Source organism: Haliotis rufescens, unplaced genomic scaffold (assembly GCF_023055435.1).
Source record: "Haliotis rufescens isolate VD_foot unplaced genomic scaffold, xgHalRufe1.0.p SCAF_50, whole genome shotgun sequence".
Classification (NCBI taxonomy): domain Eukaryota; kingdom Metazoa; phylum Mollusca; class Gastropoda; order Lepetellida; family Haliotidae; genus Haliotis; species Haliotis rufescens.
This window is the reverse complement of record NW_025964224.1, coordinates 647159-667323: the sequence shown is the minus strand read 5'-3', so window position 1 is coordinate 667323 and position 20165 is coordinate 647159. Positions and strand designations below refer to the sequence as shown.

Below are 20165 nucleotides of genomic sequence, written 5' to 3'. Positions count from 1 at the left end.
AAAAAACGTGCGTTAACCGGATTCCATATGCATTGTTTAGCATCGTGCTTACAACCACTCAGAAAAAACAACAGCACTAAGAAATTATTCAACATTACGTAATGCCACGCCTGTCCGAAAATGAGCGTCTGCGAGCCATTGGTATACCTGAAGCAGGATCGTGTCAACGTGATGTTGCAAGACAATTTAACGTCCAGAGAAACACCATTTGGTGTTTATGGCAACGTTGGCAACAGACGAAAGCAGTGGCAGGCCACCCTCGGAGTGGCAGTCCACGTGTAACCAATAATCGACAAGACAACTGGATTCGAACAACACACCTACGAAATCGATTCCAGCCAGCAACAGTGACTACAAGAGGCATCCCTGGCCTTCGACGAATATCTTCACAAACCGTACGTCGCCGCCTCAGATGTGCAGGGATTGTCGCCAGAAGACCCGCCAGACGTCCTATTTTGACAGGAAACCACCGTCAAGCACGTCTACCGTGGTGCAGACAGCGTCTACGCTGGACGGCCATGCAGTGGGGACAAGTTCTATTCACTGACGAGTCTCGTTTTCACCTCAGCCACAGCGATTGACGGATTCGAGTGTAGCGACGTCGAGGTGAACGTTACGTCAATCATTGTGTCATTGAAGAAGATCGGTTCGGGGGCGGCAGCGTTATGGTATGGGGTGGGATTACAGCAAGACAGAGGACCCGTTTGATAGTGGTAGAGGAAAATCTCAATGGACAGCGCTACCGCGACGAGATCATCGACCCTGTTGTTCTACCGTTTTTTGCGTCGTTGTGGCCATGGCACCTTTCAACATGACATCGCCCGGCCTCATATTGCTCGACTTATTCAGGGTTCTCTTCAACAAAACAAGGTGAATGTCATCCCCTCCCCTGATCTCTCACCAATCGAGCACATGTGGGATGAGATGGATCGGCGCCTTCGACGTCAACCACGTGTTCCACAGACACTCCAGGAACTTCGAAACATGCTCCAGCAGATAGGGACAGATATCCCACAGGACTTGGCGCTACGCCTGGTCCATTCCATGAGAAGAAGATGTGTTGCTTGCATCGCAACCAGAGGTGGACACACACGCATTTGATTTGTAAATTGACCTTTTGGCAGGTTCATCTTTTTATGAAATCACGCATTTTCTGAAGTCAGTATGGCAAATTAAACCATTTGAACACTTACAGGAGTTTTTTATCTGTTGCAAACCGAAATTGTTTCAGATTTGGTAAAACACATAACTTTGCATTAAATCTTATTCAATGTCACAGGAACTTTTGTTGTTCAGTATATATACAGGAACATAGTGATGCAGCACTACATAACAGTGTAGCAGCATCTACCCATCTGTGTAATTATGACGTTGAAATATGTTGGGAAATCATCCGACCTTCACACGTGAATCCGTATAAATTGGTGGGAAGTGAAGTTGTTAAAACAGTAATAGGAAGCGATCTAGTGTGGTCTATGGCAAAATTGTGATAGGTCAGTCTATTTTATTGTTGGAGAATGACTGTAACAGTGTTACATTGTTTCTGTTGAGATTCGGTAGACGCTCATTGCATTGTGTTAGGACAGTGATTAATCGTCAGGAATGTAGTACTACTTAATGTAAGCAGTCGTCAGGAAGTTACTGTATCTAGATGCTAGTGTGGCCTGTAAACGTCCGGTATACCGTGGTGTATAGGATAGAATATTCTGCAATTTGTTAGATTGGTGAGGACACTGTGTAGACATTTCAAGTAACAGGTTCGACTATATAAGGGGACAAGAACGTGTTTACGTATTGCTGACGTATTTCATCACATCAGGGCCAGCCTTCGTGTGAGGATCGATTATCACCCCGGAATCCCCGCCTAGGTCCGTCTCGGGACTTGATCGCTTTTACCGCCGGATGAATATACTATTGTCCCTGTCTTTTGCTTTAGGCTACGACCTTTTTGTGTATTTGATACTGACCACTGCCATCATGATACAGACTGCCATTGAATATTGTAGTTCCACTCCAGTGTACTGCATTGTAAGCTTAGTGAAATTTGTAATACATTTGTTGATTGTGTTCCATCCGTTGGTTTCACCCTAAGTTCTTTCACTTACAGATTTCTGGGATAACATATTGTTTCAATTGGGAAATGCATTATAGTTTGGTTTCTATGTAAATCCCCCTTACACGGCAGTAAACCAAAAGCTACTCAGCTAAGCCAAATTCCATAATGTGAGGATATAGAGTAATTGATCTTAAATTTCCTTGAGACTGAAACCTGAAAAATGTAAAGGTTTGGCACTATACACAAACCTGCAGTTGAAACGTCAGGCATAGAAACGTAGAACCTGAAAACTCCTGAATAAGAAACGAAACCAACTGTTCAGCTGTGCTTGATGTACAAAGCTGTTTGAAAGATATTGAACCGTTTATGAGCTTTGACCCGGAAGTGAATCCTACCTACTTTTGAACGAAGTCCAAATTTATCCAAAGGCACCAGTTCAGATATTGTCTGATTTTAAGCCAAGTTCACAGTAATACTGAACACCTTATGGCTCTGGAAGGGAACCCTACACTCATTTCAACATATATGTCCTTATATTGCAAAGGGCATACGTTCGACTCTTGTGTGATGTGTAAACAAAGTTTCATTATAAAAATTGAACCCATTTTGAGTTATGCTTTGAAACTTAACACAATTTATAACGATTTTTAAAAATAGCATAAACATCTTTCAAAACTATGATTACTGGAGTGTGTAATCCAAGTCATGCTCGTCGAGTTAGACCCTGCTTGGTTTTTTAACCTGCTGCAATGCTTACGGAGACTACACCTCAACAAACATCCCTGGATGGGATGATCCTCACACGAAAGCTGGTCTTGATAATGAGAGATAAAGTGGGAGATGACAGACATGCACCCGCACCACTCATATAGTCCAACCAGCCATTACTTGACATCCGTTTTCTTCTTATTCCGGCCTCTGACACAGACAAGGCAGATGGAGATGAGAATCACGATGACGAGGATAGCAGCATCTTGGGCAGCAATGGCCATGATCACACGATCCGTGGACCAGTCGCTGGATGTCTGTGAAGCAGGCTGTGAAGCAGTCTGTGAAACAGGGCACAGACACGATTGGAAGAGAATTGGAATATATTAAAAACGGAAAAATAAACAAATTGAAAAGGATGTGACTGAAGAACATTAACATACATCCCGTGAGATCCGGGTCAGAAGAGGGTCCCGTTTCACAAAGCGCTCAGATCGTAACTCGATCGCTTTATGAAACGGGACCCAGGTCACTGCAACCCATGGGCCGTACGAGGCACCGTACGAGGCACCGTCACGGAGCGGCTAGTCAGAAAAGGTGGCTTGGTTGATTGCATGTCTATCAAGACGCCGGGGATCGTTGCTCATTGTATCGGTCGCTGGATTATTTGGCCCAGATTTTTTAATGGCCGCCGTCATATCACTGGAATATTGTTGTTCGTAACTACAAAACAACGAACACAATGTTCCAGGGAAACTATGCTAGCAGAAAAAAGTGAAAGTGCTTCATATAAAGTTCAATACAAAACAGATTCTGATATTAAATAATGCATCATTTAATACATATTCATGAAAACCCCTCTTCACAATTCGCACATGATTGTTAATGCACGGCAAACAATTTGAAGGATGGGTGTTTATAGGGAGAATGCTACTCATACACGTGTTTTTTTATGTGAAAAGCACACAATGCTTGTCTTGACACCAGGTGCTCAAAAAAACATTTTTGTTTCACCCTAAATATCGCTTACACAATGCAAACGGCTTGCTGAAAATCAACATCTAATCGCCGCGGGTAAGCTGCAAACAGGAATGGCCCATAACAAGGTTGGTAGACATTTTAACGTTCACCGAAACACAATATCACGTCTTTGGAAACGTCCTTGAGAGCAAAGCAACACCAATGACTTCCCCCGAACAGGTCATCAACGTCAACAAGACAACCATATTCGGTTGGTGCATCTGCGGAATTGATACCAATTGCTACATTAACACATTAGCTCGGACAATTCCTGGTTTGAGACCAATTAGTGGCAGAACAATTACGCAACCAATTTCGTTCCCACGTCATAACACATTGTACCCATGTCGGGAATCGAACTCGGGTCTTCGAAGTGACGAGCGGACGCTTTAACCACTAGGCTACCTGACCGCCCCTGGTGTGTTTAAAGAAGAAGATATTTAAGAGATTTTATTCCTAATTACATTTTAGTATTTGGAAAAAGAGCATGATACAAAGAATTAACAAATCCACCCCAGATAAATAAAGCTTAGTAGCCGAGCGTGTTTCTGTGTTGCATCATACGTTATATATTCCTAATATATGGTATCTATTATACAAAAACTCGCGATTGTGATACTTAATTTTCATAATTTTTAATTTTAATATTTCATAATAAAATAATCCATGATAAAGATGTAATTTTACTCAAAGAAGAATATCAGGAAATCGCGGGCACGGCTGACTCAGTCGTCTAAGCCGCCACAATTCGCTCTGCAGAGTTGCGTGCCGTGGGTACGCCGGTAGTCGTGTGTTCGAATTCCGGTTCACGCCGATTACGTTTCTAGGTTTGTCAGCACCATACCTGTCCTCGTGGGTTTCACCAAAGTGGTAAACGTCTGAGACCTGCATCACTTGAGGCTTTCCTCCCACATTAAGCTGACACGAAGTGATAAAACTGGAATACTGTTCAAAGCGGCTTTAAACCCAACTCACTCACTCACTCTTATCAAACCGCATAAGAATACAAAGTTGGAGTGAACCGCCTCATTTATCATATAGTGCCAAATTATTTACCTACATATGCTAGCGCACATCGGGATACACTGTCTACAAGGAGACATCACATCGATTTTTTGGACTCACAAGTAGTTCTTGTATATTGTTTGTACATCTATCCGATCGTGACACCAAGTTGATCAGATCGGTTTATCGCATCGCTTACATTAGCACTGCCCATTATATGATAAAGATTTCTGAAATAACGTTGACCTACTTGACACTGAGTAGTTGGCTTGAATGAATGGACATAGTTGGTGAGTCTTGGGGCGAGATAAAACACACACTGGCCGGTGTTGCTGGCGAGGTCTACAACGGTGATGTAGGCGAGGGGATGACAGCAATCACTCCTGTCGGGAGATATATGACACAAAGTGCTACGTTATTGTTCCTGGACAATTATTACTCAGTCCAAAAAATTAATTAATAATATTTTGTCAACCCAGTCGGTATGAAATATACTTTCGAAGTATTTTGCTTTGATATGATCTCAACCTCACAATGCTGACAGACATTTAAGACATGCAATTATTGACAGCTGGTGTTTTTGTGCCATGCTTTTTTTTATCTGTTTGTCTGTTTGTTGTTTAACGCCGCACTCATCAATATTCCAGCTATATGATGGCGGTCTGTAAATAATGGAGTCTGGACCTGACAATCCAGTGATCGACATCATGAGCATCGATCCACGCAATTGAAATCGATGACATGCATCAACCAAGTCAGCGAGCCTGACCACCCGATCCCGTTAGTCGCCTCTTACGACAAGCATAGTCGTCATTTACGCAAGCAGTTACAAAGCTCTGTCTTCTTGTGAAATATCTTGAAAAATGAACTCTATTGTCTCACATGCAACAGATTGGCAATTATTGAATTGTTGTCATGCTTACGCGATGGTAGCAGATATGGTGCCGTTGTAACCCACACTGAACGGGTCGTGTCGGAACGTTCCAGTTGTGTTGACAGAAGCGGTCACTAGGTAGAGGCCGAACCCATCGTCTTGAATCTCAGCAGTCCCTGACCAATTGTACTGGCTACACATACAGGGGTCAAGCATTGTGACGTCACAACTACCTGTCACCGCGGTGATGTTGCAGACAGGGATGGTGTTATCTTCTTTCTGAAAATAAACGTTTACCCTTTAGACAGGCAAAACAGCTTTCTTCGGACAAGTATTCCGACACATATAGCTCATTTCTCTACGTTGATGCTTACACTGATAAACTAGTTCTATTAAGCCCACTTACCCTGACAACACGCTCTTCTGTCGTGACGATCACGGTGTCATACTGGAAGTCGTCGTCAGCTGCGGCAGATGCAGACGCAGAAACTGTCACAGTGCTGGTGAACATTGAAACAGCTGAATATTATTCATAATATCATTTTATAAGAAAACAAAAACAAACGTCATCTTTGTCCCCGAAGTGCGTAAATGCTTCAAGTTGAACAAGATGATTTTCATTTCATATTAATGTTGAAAAAAACTAAATCTACAGAGTAATGTATATTAATTCCGTCCTAACACAGATAACAGAACTTGGCTTAGGTCTATGAAAACCAAACCTTTGAATGTCCCCTACTGATACTTTGCTACACCAAAGGCGGTGTACAGGTGCTACAGGGAAAGATACAATTAAAGATAGGCCGTTGTGACATAGGGCAAGCATGGTACATTGATCTCTTTTGATGTTTTACACTGCAGTCAGCAATATTCCAGTTGTCAAACCAGCAGTTCATAATAGGGCATCAGGGGCGGTCGGGTAGCCTAGTGGTTAAAGCGTTCGCTCGTCACGCCCAAGACCCGGGTTCGATTCCCGACATGGGTAAAATGTTTGAAACCAATTTCTGGTGTCCCCCGCCGTGATATTGCTGGAATATTGCTAAAAGCGGCGTAAAAGCATACTCACTCACTATTAGGGCATCAATGAAGATCGGGGATAGAAGATGTCTTCAGCAACCCATGCTTGTCGTAAGAGGCGACTAACGGGATCGGGTGGTCAGGCACGCTGACTTGGTTGATGCATGTCATCGTATCACAATTTCGTGGCTAGGTACTCATGATGTCAATCACTGGATTGTCTGGTCCAGACTCGATTATTAACAGACCGCCGTCATATAACTGGAATATTGCTGAGTGCGGCGTTAAACAACAAACATGTTAAGGGCAACGTCACTCGCTCTCAAGTTACTGATGACACGCTGTCAACAGTCAGGCCATCGATACATTTCAGTTGCATCTTACAAGTAGTTGGGCAGGGGACGTGTTCTCGATTTGATGTTGTCACGTGATGAGGGAGGCGTGTACCTGGTCACACCCACGGTCGACCCAGCGTGCAGTGAAAACTGCCCCAATGTATTCTGACCAGGCTGCAGCATGTACTCCAGAGACGTGGTCGTCTTTACAAAGTTCTGATCGTCTCTGACTGTGACAGTTACTGTGGACCCAGCTGCACCCTTGTTGATTACCAGGAATGGTACTGCCAACTGCTCGTTGATGTAAAGACTACCTGTAATAAGAAGAGGAATATCGACAGTCACAGCCAGTTTTAGCTGGCAGCCATTTGTTCTAAAATAAGATAGCTGTAGTTTTCATACTGAGACTAAATTGTGTTATTGTAACGCTTCTTGAAATACTGTCACCGACCCGCAGCGTGACAAACACAAAATCTCCCCAGACACTCACCACACTGCCATGTGCTTGTGGCTGCCAAAACTACTACCCTTCCAAGGGGTATAGACTCGTGAAGATCCAGGGTAGAATAGGTCCCTGCAACCCATGCTTGTCGTAAAAGGCGACTAACGGGTTTGGGTGGTCAGACACGCTGACTTTCTTGGTGCATGTCATCGAATACCAATTTCCTGGATCGATGCTCATGATATCAATCACTGGATTGTCTGGTCCAGGCACAATTGTTTTTGGCCGGAGACGCAGAAATTGGTTTCCCGCCTTGTCAGTGCCTTCAGTTGCCATTTGGAATGCCTTTGTCAAGTAAAAAGCAACAATACTGATTTTTTAAACTAATGGAGCATTGCCGCTTTTTCCTGAATACACACGCACACATTGCATACCAACATTAGTGCAATGACATTTTGACATAGAACATAAATCCTTCCAGAAGTTATGAAATACTTTTAATACAGCAATATTATTTAGGTGAAAAATGATGTCACTGAAATAATTTTAAATACACGTGTGTAAAGCTTTCAAAGGGTTTTATGGTAGACGCGTGGAGGACATTTTCAGGTTTGATCAGTGACAAACATTATGCCCAGTGCAATTCCTTACTTTGCCTTTGCATGTGTTTGTGACGGGTTCTCACCTATTCGCGGATGCCGGGGATCATTACAATTTGTACAGCGAATCATAAACACATGGTCATGCTATCTGTTCGGAATGTTACAATCGTCTCTGCTTAAATCCATCTTTGTTGTTGCTATGGAAAGGGTTTTGTTGTTTTGATTCTCTTTCAGAGAAGATTCAAGAAGCTCGGTTAGTTATCAGGCGGCTTGTACATGGCACCCCTTGCCTTATACAATACGGCTGGACGCATAACAACCCAGTGATATTAGATCTTCCTGTCTGACGACTTTGGGGAACATCATTGCAATTGATTGGGTATTGCATTAGAAATATTTCTGAAGCGTGCCCGATGGTCCCTTAGAGATTAACACACATATAGACACCTTAACCTGATGATGTAGGTAAAGTTTCGTTAAATTACTACAGTCATCGTTTTATTAGTATATTACACGTTTAATAGTTAGTGCATTATAATGATTGCAATCATGATTTGTTGCAAATGTAATATGTGAAATTGTCTGATAAAGTAGACTGAAATATATTATTAAGAAGACTTTCAATGAATGACAACAAATACCCTGATACCCTACCACATACTGTCTGAACGTAACTCAAGTGTTCAGGATCGACATCTGACACAAGCATGACACATGACAGGTGATAATAAAGTCATTGATAGCTTATAGCTTGTCTTGAAAGATAAAGAAATAAATCTAATGCAACAAAACACTATTCTTGAGGCGTGTACCATGTTTCATTACCCCCAACTGAGACCCGCTCAAGCGACTGTGTCTAAAGGGGGGTGGGGGGTGGGGGGTGGGGGGGAGTGTGTGTGTGTGTGTGTGTGGGGGGGGGGGGGGGGGGGGGGGGGGGGGGGTCAGTCGTCTAAGGCGCCGCATTCCGCTGTACGTAGTGATCTAGTTTTAGCTGATCTAGGTTTTACCTTCGCGGGTAGTGGGAACGTGATCCTGTAGACAAGCGAATCAGCCCGTGACGCCACCTGTGTCATCCCGCCATGTCTTGCGAGCTCAGATCCCTCAGGATCAGTTAAAATAAGGTTGTCTACGGTTCCAATATTCTCTGACGAAGGAATGCGTACAATGACCGTGGCATTTTCACCTGTGAATAGAAACAGCCTTCAGTTCAGAATACTGATACAATGTAGTTGAAGCTACATCTAAATGAAACAGGAAGACAACCTAACGACACACACATGCCTGCTGCCAGCTTCTATCACTCTTGTACTTTGTTCCAACAGCATTGAATCACTGAATATACAACAGCATTGAATCACTGAATATACAACAGCACTGAATCACTGAATATACAACAGCAATGAATCACTGAATATACAACAGCATTGAATCACTGAATATACAACAGCATTGAATCACTGAATATACAACAGCATTGAATCACCGAATATACAATGTGAAATTAATTGATGATACATGGCCGTATCTTTATCATTTAACTGGAAGATTTGCGGCTTTCATTAAGTATTTGATGGGACATGCAATTTGCATGGAGTGAAGGGTGGTATGGGTGTATGGAGTGTAGGGGGACATGGGTATGTGGAGTGAAGGGTGGTATGGGTGTAGGGAGTGTAGGGTGGTATGGGTGTATGGAGCGTAGGGGGACATGGGTATATGGATTGTAGGGGACACGGGTGTATGGAATGTAGGGTGGTATGGGTGTATGGAATATAGGGGGACATGGGTATATGGAGTGAAGGGTGGTATGGGTGTAGGGTGGTATGGGTTTATGGAGTGTAGGGGGACATGGGTATATGGATTGTAGGGGACATGGGTATATGGAGTGAAGGGTGGTATGGGTGTATGGAATGTAGGGTGGTATGGGTGTATGGAGTGAAGGGTGGTATGGGTGTATGGAATGTAGGGGGACATGGGTATATGGAGTGAAGGGTGGTATGGGTGTATGGAGTGTAGGGGGACATGGGTATATGGAGTGAAGGGTGGTATGGGTGTATGGAATGTAGGGTGGTATGGGTGTATGGAGTGTAGGGGGACATGGGTATATGGATTGTAGGGGACACGGGTGTATGGAGTGAAGGGTGGTATGGGTGTATGGAATGTAGGGTGGTATGGGTGTATGGAGTGTAGGGGGACATGGGTATATGGATTGTAGGGGACACGGGTGTATGGAGTGAAGGGTGGTATCGGTGTATCGAATGGTGGGTGGTATGGGTGTATGGAGTGTAGGGGGACATGGGTATATGGAGTGTAGGGGGACATGGGTATATGGAGTGTATATGGAACGTCGGGGACATGGGTATATGAAGTGTAGGGGGACATGGGTATATGGAGTGAAGGGTGGTATGGGCGTACGGTGAGGTGAGGTGAAATGGGGTTTAACGTCGCATCCAAGATTATTGCACTTATATAGTGACGTGCATGCACGTGTATGTGTGTGGCTGCTTGTACTAGTCCGGACTGATGCCGATTTATAGTGCTAGCTCACTGAGATACCATGCCGCAGTTTAACATGAATACCCCACTCAGACACAGTATACTGACTCCGGGCCGACCAGTCCTTGTTTTAGCCCCTTAATGCCGAGCGCCAGACAAGGTAACAACAAGTACCATCTTTTAACGTCTTTTGGTATGACGCGGCCGGGGATCGAACCCCGGACCTTCCGCTCTCCGGGCGGACGCTCTACCATTAGACCACGAAGTGGCCATGGGCGTATGGAGTGTAGGGGCCATGAGTACAAACAGCTGTTGGGGCATAGATACAAACAGCTGTTAGGGGCATGGGTACAAACAGCCGTAGAGGCATGGGTACAAACAGCTGTAGAGGCATAGATACACACAGCTGTAGGGGCATAGATACAAACAGCTGTAGGGGCATAAATACAAACAGCTGTAGGGTAATAGATACAAACAGCTATAGGGGCATAGATACAAACAGCCGTAGAGGCATGGATACAAACAGCTGTAGGGTAATAGATACAAACAGCTGTAGGGTAATACATACAAACAGATGTAGGGTAATAGATACAAACAGCTGTAGGGGCATAGATACAAACAGCTGTAGGGTAATAGATACAAACAGCCGTAGTGGCATAGATACAAACAGCTGGAGGGGCATAGATACAAACAGCTGTAGGGTAATAGATACAAACAGCTGTAGGGGCATGAGTACAAACAGCTGTAGGGTAATAGATAGAAACAGCCGTAGAGGCATAGATACAAACAGCTGTAGGGTAATAGATAGAAACAGCCGTAGAGGCATAGATACAAACAGCTGTAGGGGCATAGATACAAACAGCTGTAGGGTAATAGGTTCAAACAGCTGTAGGGGACATAGATACAAACAGCTGTAGGGTAATAGATACAAACAGCTGTAGGGTAATAGATACAAACAGCTGTAGGGTAATAGATACAAACAGCTGTTGGGCCATAGATACAAACAGCTCTAGGGGCATAAATACAAATAGCTATAGGGGCATAGATACAAACATCTATAGGGGCATAGATACAAAGAGCTAAAGGGGAAAAGATACGAACAGCTTTTGGGGGTATAGAAACAAACAGATGTAGGGGCATAGATACAAACAGCTGTTGGGGGCATGGGTACAAATAGCTTTAGGGGCATAGATACAAACATCTATAGGGGCATAGATACAAAGAGCTAAAGGGAAATAGATACGAACAGCTATAGGGGAATAGATACGAACAGCTATAGGGGAATAGATAAAAAACAGTTATAGGGGCAATGGTACAAACAGCCGTAGGGGCATAGATACAAACAGCCGTAGGGGCATTGGTACAAACAGCTGTAGGGGCATAGATACAAACAGCTGTAGGGGCATAGATACAAACAGCTGTAGGGGCATAGATACAAACAGCTGTAGAGGCATAGATACAAACAGCTGTAGGGGCATAGATACAAACAGCTGTAGGGGCATAGATACAAACAGCCGTAGGGGCATTGGTACAAACAGCTGTAGGGGCATAGATACAAACAGCTGTAGGGGCATAGATACAAACAGCTGTAGAGGCATAGATACAAACAGCTGTAGGGGCATAGATAGAAACAGCTGTAGGGGCATTGGTACAAACAGCTGTAGAGGCAAAGATACAAACAGCTGTAGGGGCATAGATACAAACAGCTGTAGGGGCATTGGTACAAACAGCTGTAGGGGCAAAGATACAAACAGCTGTAGGGGCATAGATACAAACAGCCGTAGGGGCATTGGTACAAACAGCTGTAGGGGCATAGATACAAACAGCTGTATGGGCATAGATACAAACAGCTGTAGGGGCATGAGTACAAACAGCTGTAAGGGCATGGATACAAACAGCTGTAGGAGCATGAGTACAAACAGCCGTAGGGGCATAGATACAAACAGCTGTAGGGGCATAGATACAAACAGCTGTAGGGGCATAGATACAAACAGCTGTAGAGGCATAGATACAAACAGCTGTAGAGGCATAGATACAAACAGCTGTAGAGGCATAGATACAAACAGCTGTAGAGGCATAGATACAAACAGCTGTAGAGGCATAGATACAAACAGCTGTAGAGGCATAGATACAAACAGCTGTAGGGGCATAGATACAAACAGCCGTAGGGGCATAGATACAAACAGCTGTAGGAGCATGAGTACAAACAGCTGTAGGGGCAATGGTACAAACAGCCGTAGGGGCATGAGTACAAAACAACTGTAGGGGCATAGATACAAACAGCTGTAGAGGCATAGATACAAACAGCTGTAGGGGCATAGATAGAAACAGCCGTAGGGGCATGTGTACAAAACAACTGTAGGGGCATAGATACAAACAGCTGTAGAGGCAAAGATACAAACAGCTGTAGAGGCATAGATACAAACAGCTGTAGAGACATAGATACAAACAGCTGTAGAGGCATAGATACAAACAGCTGTAGGGGCATAGATAGAAACAGCCGTAGGGGCATGTGTACAAAACAACTGTAGGGGCATAGATACAAACAGCTGTAGAGGCAAAGATACAAACAGCTGTAGAGGCATAGATACAAACAGCTGTAGAGACATAGATACAAACAGCTGTAGAGGCATAGATACAAACAGCTGTAGAGGCATAGATACAAACAGCTGTAGAGGCATAGATACAAACAGCTGTAGAGGCAAAGATACAAACATCTATAGGGGCATAGATACAAAGAGCTAAAGGGGAAAAGATACGAACAGCTTTTGGGGGTATAGAAACAAACAGATGTAGGGGCATAGATACAAACAGCTGTTGGGGGCATGGGTACAAATAGCTTTAGGGGCATAGATACAAACATCTATAGGGGCATAGATACAAAGAGCTAAAGGGAAATAGATACGAACAGCTATAGGGGAATAGATAAAAAACAGTTATAGGGGCAATGGTACAAACAGCCGTAGGGGCATAGATACAAACAGCCGTAGGGGCATTGGTACAAACAGCTGTAGGGGCATAGATACAAACAGCTGTAGGGGCATAGATACAAACAGCTGTAGGGGCATGAGTACAAACAGCTGTAAGGGCATGGATACAAACAGCTGTAGGAGCATGAGTACAAACAGCCGTAGGGGCATAGATACAAACAGCTGTAGGGGCATAGATACAAACAGCTGTAGGGGCATAGATACAAACAGCTGTAGGGGCATAGATACAAACAGCCGTAGGGGCATTGGTACAAACAGCCGTAGGGGCATAGATACAAACAGCTGTAGAGGCATAGATACAAACAGCTGTAGGGGCATAGATACAAACAGCTGTAGGGGCACTGGTACAAACAGCTGTAGAGGCAAAGATACAAACAGCTGTAGGGGCATAGATACAACAGCTGTAGGGGCATTGGTACAAACAGCTGTAGGGGCAAAGATACAAACAGCTGTAGGGGCATAGATACAAACAGCCGTAGGGGCAAAGATACAAACAGCTGTAGGGGCATAGATACAAACAGCTGTATGGGCATAGATACAAACAGCTGTAGGGGCATGAGTACAAACAGCTGTAAGGGCATGGATACAAACAGCTGTAGGAGCATGAGTACAAACAGCCGTAGGGGCATAGATACAAACAGCTGTAGGGGCATAGATACAAACAGCTGTAGGGGCATAGATACAAACAGCTGTAGGGGCATAGATACAAACAGCTGTAGAGGCATACATACAAACAGCTGTAGAGGCATAGATACAAACAGCTGTAGAGGCATAGATACAAACAGCTGTAGAGGCATAGATACAAACAGCTGTAGAGGCATAGATACAAACAGCTGTAGGGGCATAGATACAAACAGCTGTAGGGGCATAGATACAAACAGCTGTAGGAGCATGAGTACAAACAGCTGTAGGGGCAATGGTACAAACAGCCGTAGGGGCATGAGTACAAAACAACTGTAGGGGCATAGATACAAACAGCTGTAGAGGCATAGATACAAACAGCTGTAGGGGCATAGATAGAAACAGCCGTAGGGGCATGTGTACAAAACAACTGTAGGGGCATAGATACAAACAGCTGTAGAGGCAAAGATACAAACAGCTGTAGAGGCATAGATACAAACAGCTGTAGAGACATAGATACAAACAGCTGTAGAGGCATAGATACAAACAGCTGTAGGGGCATAGATAGAAACAGCCGTAGGGGCATGTGTACAAAACAACTGTAGGGGCATAGATACAAACAGCTGTAGAGGCAAAGATACAAACAGCTGTAGAGGCATAGATACAAACAGCTGTAGAGACATAGATACAAACAGCTGTAGAGGCATAGATACAAACAGCTGTAGAGGCATAGATACAAACAGCTGTAGAGGCATAGATACAAACAGCTGTAGAGGCATAGATACAAACATCTATAGGGGCATAGATACAAAGAGCTAAAGGGGAAAAGATACGAACAGCTTTTGGGGGTATAGAAACAAACAGATGTAGGGGCATAGATACAAACAGCTGTTGGGGGCATGGGTACAAATAGCTTTAGGGGCATAGATACAAACATCTATAGGGGCATAGATACAAAGAGCTAAAGGGAAATAGATACGAACAGCTATAGGGGAATAGATAAAAAACAGTTATAGGGGCAATGGTACAAACAGCCGTAGGGGCATAGATACAAACAGCCGTAGGGGCATTGGTACAAACAGCTGTAGGGGCATAGATACAAACAGCTGTAGGGGCATAGATACAAACAGCTGTAGGGGCATGAGTACAAACAGCTGTAAGGGCATGGATACAAACAGCTGTAGGAGCATGAGTACAAACAGCCGTAGGGGCATAGATACAAACAGCTGTAGGGGCATAGATACAAACAGCTGTAGGGGCATAGATACAAACAGCTGTAGGGGCATAGATACAAACAGCCGTAGGGGCATTGGTACAAACAGCCGTAGGGGCATAGATACAAACAGCTGTAGAGGCATAGATACAAACAGCTGTAGGGGCATAGATACAAACAGCTGTAGGGGCATTGGTACAAACAGCTGTAGAGGCAAAGATACAAACAGCTGTAGGGGCATAGATACAAACAGCTGTAGGGGCATTGGTACAAACAGCTGTAGGGGCAAAGATACAAACAGCTGTAGGGGCATAGATACAAACAGCCGTAGGGGCATTGGTACAAACAGCTGTAGGGGCATAGATACAAACAGCTGTATGGGCATAGATACAAACAGCTGTAGGGGCATGAGTACAAACAGCTGTAAGGGCATGGATACAAACAGCTGTAGGAGCATGAGTACAAACAGCCGTAGGGGCATAGATACAAACAGCTGTAGGGGCATAGATACAAACAGCTGTAGGGGCATAGATACAAACAGCTGTAGGGGCATAGATACAAACAGCTGTAGAGGCATAGATACAAACAGCTGTAGAGGCATAGATACAAACAGCTGTAGAGGCATAGATACAAACAGCTGTAGAGGCATAGATACAAACAGCTGTAGAGGCATAGATACAAACAGCTGTAGGGGCATAGATACAAACAGCCGTAGGGGCATAGATACAAACAGCTGTAGGAGCATGAGTACAAACAGCTGTAGAGGCATAGATACAAACAGCTGTAGAGGCATAGATACAAACAGCTGTAGGGGCATAGATAGAAACAGCCGTAGGGGCATGTGTACAAAACAACTGTAGGGGCATAGATACAAACAGCTGTAGAGGCAAAGATACAAACAGCTGTAGAGGCATAGATACAAACAGCTGTAGAGACATAGATACAAACAGCTGTAGAGGCATAGATACAAACAGCTGTAGAGGCATAGATACAAACAGCTGTAGAGGCATAGATACAAACAGCTGTAGAGGCATAGATACAAACATCTATAGGGGCATAGATACAAAGAGCTAAAGGGGAAAAGATACGAACAGCTTTTGGGGGTATAGATACAAACAGATGTAGGGGCATAGATACAAACAGCTGTTGGGGGCATGGGTACAAATAGCTTTAGGGGCATAGATACAAACATCTATAGGGGCATAGATACAAAGAGCTAAAGGGAAATAGATACGAACAGCTATAGGGAAATAGATAAAAAACAGTTATAGGGGCAATTTTAATGGTACAAACAGCCGTAGGGGCATAGATACAAACAGCCGTAGGGGCATTGGTACAAACAGTTATAGGGGCATAGATACAAACAGTTATAGGGGCATAGATACAAACAGCTGTAGAGGCATAGATACAAACAGTTATAGGGGCATAGATACAAACAGCCGTAGGGGCATTGGTACAAACAGTTATAGGGGCATAGATACAAACAGCTGTAGGGGCATAGATACAAACAGTTATAGGGGCATAGATACAAACAGCTGTAGAGGCATAGATACAAACAGTTATAGGGGCATAGATACAAACAGTTATAGGGGCATAGATACAAACAGTTATAGGGGCATAGATACAAACAGCTGTAGGGGCATAGATACAAACAGTTATAGGGGCATAGATACAAACAGCTGTAGAGGCATAGATACAAACAGCTGTAGGAGCATAGATACAAACAGTTATAGGGGCATAGATACAAACAGCTGTAGGGGCATAGATACAAACAGTTATAGGGGCATAGATACAAACAGCTGTAGAGGCATAGATACAAACAGCTGTAGGAGCATAGATACAAACAGCCGTAGGGGCATAGATACAAACAGCCGTAGGGGCATAGATACAAACAGCTGTAGGGGCATAGATACAAACAGCTGTAGGGGCATAGATACAAACAGCTGTAGGGGCATAGATACAAACAGCTGTATGGGCATAGATACAAACAGCTGTAGAGGCATAGATACAAACAGCTGTAGGGGCATAGATACAAACAGCTGTAGAGGCATAGATACAAACAGCTGTAGAGGCATAGATACAAACAGCTGTAGAGGCATAGATACAAACAGCTGTAGAGGCATAGATACAAACAGCTGTAGAGGCATAGATACAAACAGCTGTAGAGGCATAGATACAAACAGCTGTAGAGGCATAGATACAAACAGCTGTAGAGGCATAGATACAAACAGCTGTAGGGGCATAGATACAAACAGCTGTATGGGCATAGATACAAACAGCTGTAGGGGCATAGATACAAACAGCCGTAGGGGCATAGATACAAACAGCTGTAGGGGCATAGATACAAACAGCTGTATGGGCATGGATACAAACAGCTGTAGAGGCATAGATACAAACAGCTGAAGGGGCATAGATACAAACAGCTGTAGGGGCATAGATACAAACAGCTGTAGGGGCATAGATACAAACAGCTGTAGGGGCATAGATACAAACAGCTATAGGGGCATAGATACAAACAGCCGTAGGGGCATGAGTACAAAACAGCTGTAGGGGCATAGATACAAACAGCTGTAGAGGCATAGATACAAACAGCTGTAGAGGCATAGATACAAACAGCTGTAGAGGCATAGATACAAACAGCTGTAGAGGCATAGATACAAACAGCTGTAGAGGCATAGATACAAACAGCTGTAGAGGCATAGATACAAACAGCTGTAGAGGCATAGATACAGACAGCTGTAGGGGCATGAGTACAAAACAACTGTAGAGGCATAGATACAAACAGCTGTAGAGGCATGGATACAAACAGCTGTAGAGGCATAGATACAAACAGCTGTAGGGGCATGAGTACAAACAGCTGTAGGGGCATAGATACAAACAGCTGTAGAGGCATAGATACAAACAGCTGTAGAGGCATAGATACAGACAGCTATGGGGGCATGAGTACAAACAGCTGTAGGGGCATAGATACAAACAGCTGTAGAGGCATAGATACAAACAGCTATGGGGGCATGAGTACAAAACAACTGTAGGGGACATGGATACAAACAGCCGTTGGGGGCATAGATACAAGGAGGTAACATCGTTCATTCAATAGTTTCGGAGAAGGTCAAAACTCAAAGAGGCGGGCAACGGAAAGGGTAAAACCAACCGTTTAATCAATTCACGATTAGTCTGTTGATTTTATAAAGTCATTGATGCTTGTATCTTCAGAACAGAGTGACCACTAAGTATTTACCCCAAAGTGGCTGCTTACTCTGCTGCTTGGAGATACAGACTGTTCACTGTGATGAGGGGAAATACCAACCTGCAATAGGCTTCGCAGTCATCTCATAATCAAAGCCAGAGTTGGGGTCCAGCTTCACAAAGGTTGTTGATATGTCCAGGGTACTCTGACCTTTCACCTCCACCTCCCAAGAGTTGGAACCCTGGCGGGCTAGTCTCCACATCCCGGGGGTTGGGTTCTGATAAAGTTAGTCGAAAGAAAGTTTACCTTTCTCAGAATGCACATGAAAAGGTTGATTTACATTCACAGTTTTCGTTTGATATCTTGTGACTGCAACTACTATAACAAAGGTTGCCAAGAAGTTTTTGAAACGTTCAAATTGGCCCTTTTTACCGTTATGTTTCACTTGCTTTCTGTCCTATTACTGTATGGCCTTGGCGTGTAATACTGATCCTAGAAGAAACAAGTAATTCGCCCGGTACATATGCTTAGACCATCTATCATTGTTTTAATTGTATATTTAAACTTTGGGCTAAATTCGCCTACAAACCCCTGCAACTGATGGCTTGGTGCAAATCCTGCTTGGGTATCTTGCAGGTAGCACACATACCGTTAGTCCCAACGGACCTAATGAAATGGACTAACTTTGTTGCTACCTGGTGATTTATCGCCAAAATTGGATTTTGAACCGTTATATTATTGTCACACATTGTTACTGTTAATGTATTACAAACCTGTGAGGGTCCAGTTGATTCACTCGTCCATATATATGTTATATGTATGACATGAATATATTGTTTAATAAATTATAGATGTAAAGCTTATTTCTGCATCAAATATTGCCGATATGACCTTCAATTTTAACTCACTCACGCATTACGGTTGATAGAATAAGTCAGGTATTGATATTGTGGTGTTTGAAATATATTTAATGGATTTATGAGACAAAGGATGTAATTCTTATTCTATTGAGCTAATGAAGTAAAAAGTTCATGAAGTTTTTCTTCTGTTTAATGGTGAGGCGCACAAAGTGAGTGAGTGAGTGAATGAATGAGCTCGGTGTGACGTCACTTTTAGCAATGGTCAAGAATATTTATCATGTTGCTCACTTGAATCTTGACCAACTGTATTCCATCTCCAAGGTCAGACACAGTTACGTTTGAAGTCGCCTCAGTGTCTGAAATTACATAGGACAATAAATGGACCAGTTCTAGTTCTAGTTGATGTGTGGTTGTATTCTGATACTGAGAGGACTCCATCACTCATCCACACTATCACTATCTACGATCGAACACATTTACCATCATGTGTTAATGCCACAGTTTTTCAGATCTTGCTACCACAAAAAAGTCGTTTTTAACCCCAATACAGGTCAAGTCAGAATGACCTTTCAGGAAATTTGACCGACCAATGAATGACAAGAAGTCGACATTAGCCAATCTGAAATCAGTGCTATACGGTCCCAATTTCAAATTAAGCTTATAAACATATCATGCCAAAGCGCCTGACTTAAAATGAAAAAATCAAAGTAACAGCCATTAGATATTCGGAGTGTGGTGGGGT

At 43.5% G+C, this 20165-nt stretch overlaps 1 protein-coding gene across 1 annotated transcript; it reads right to left on the bottom strand.

Moving 5' to 3' along the window:
- Positions 1-5708: 5708 nt before the first annotated feature.
- LOC125374023 lies at positions 5709-19773 on the bottom strand. The gene is made up of 7 exons (XM_048384715.1): positions 19712-19773; positions 18684-18840; positions 9067-9242; positions 7710-7802; positions 7128-7372; positions 6070-6163; positions 5709-5942 (listed from the first exon to the last, which is right to left on the bottom strand). The coding sequence occupies exons 2-7, from the start codon at positions 18823-18825 to the stop codon at positions 5709-5711; spliced, it is 984 nt and encodes a 327-aa protein (XP_048240672.1). The 5' UTR covers positions 18826-18840; positions 19712-19773.
- Positions 19774-20165: the final 392 nt, after the last annotated feature.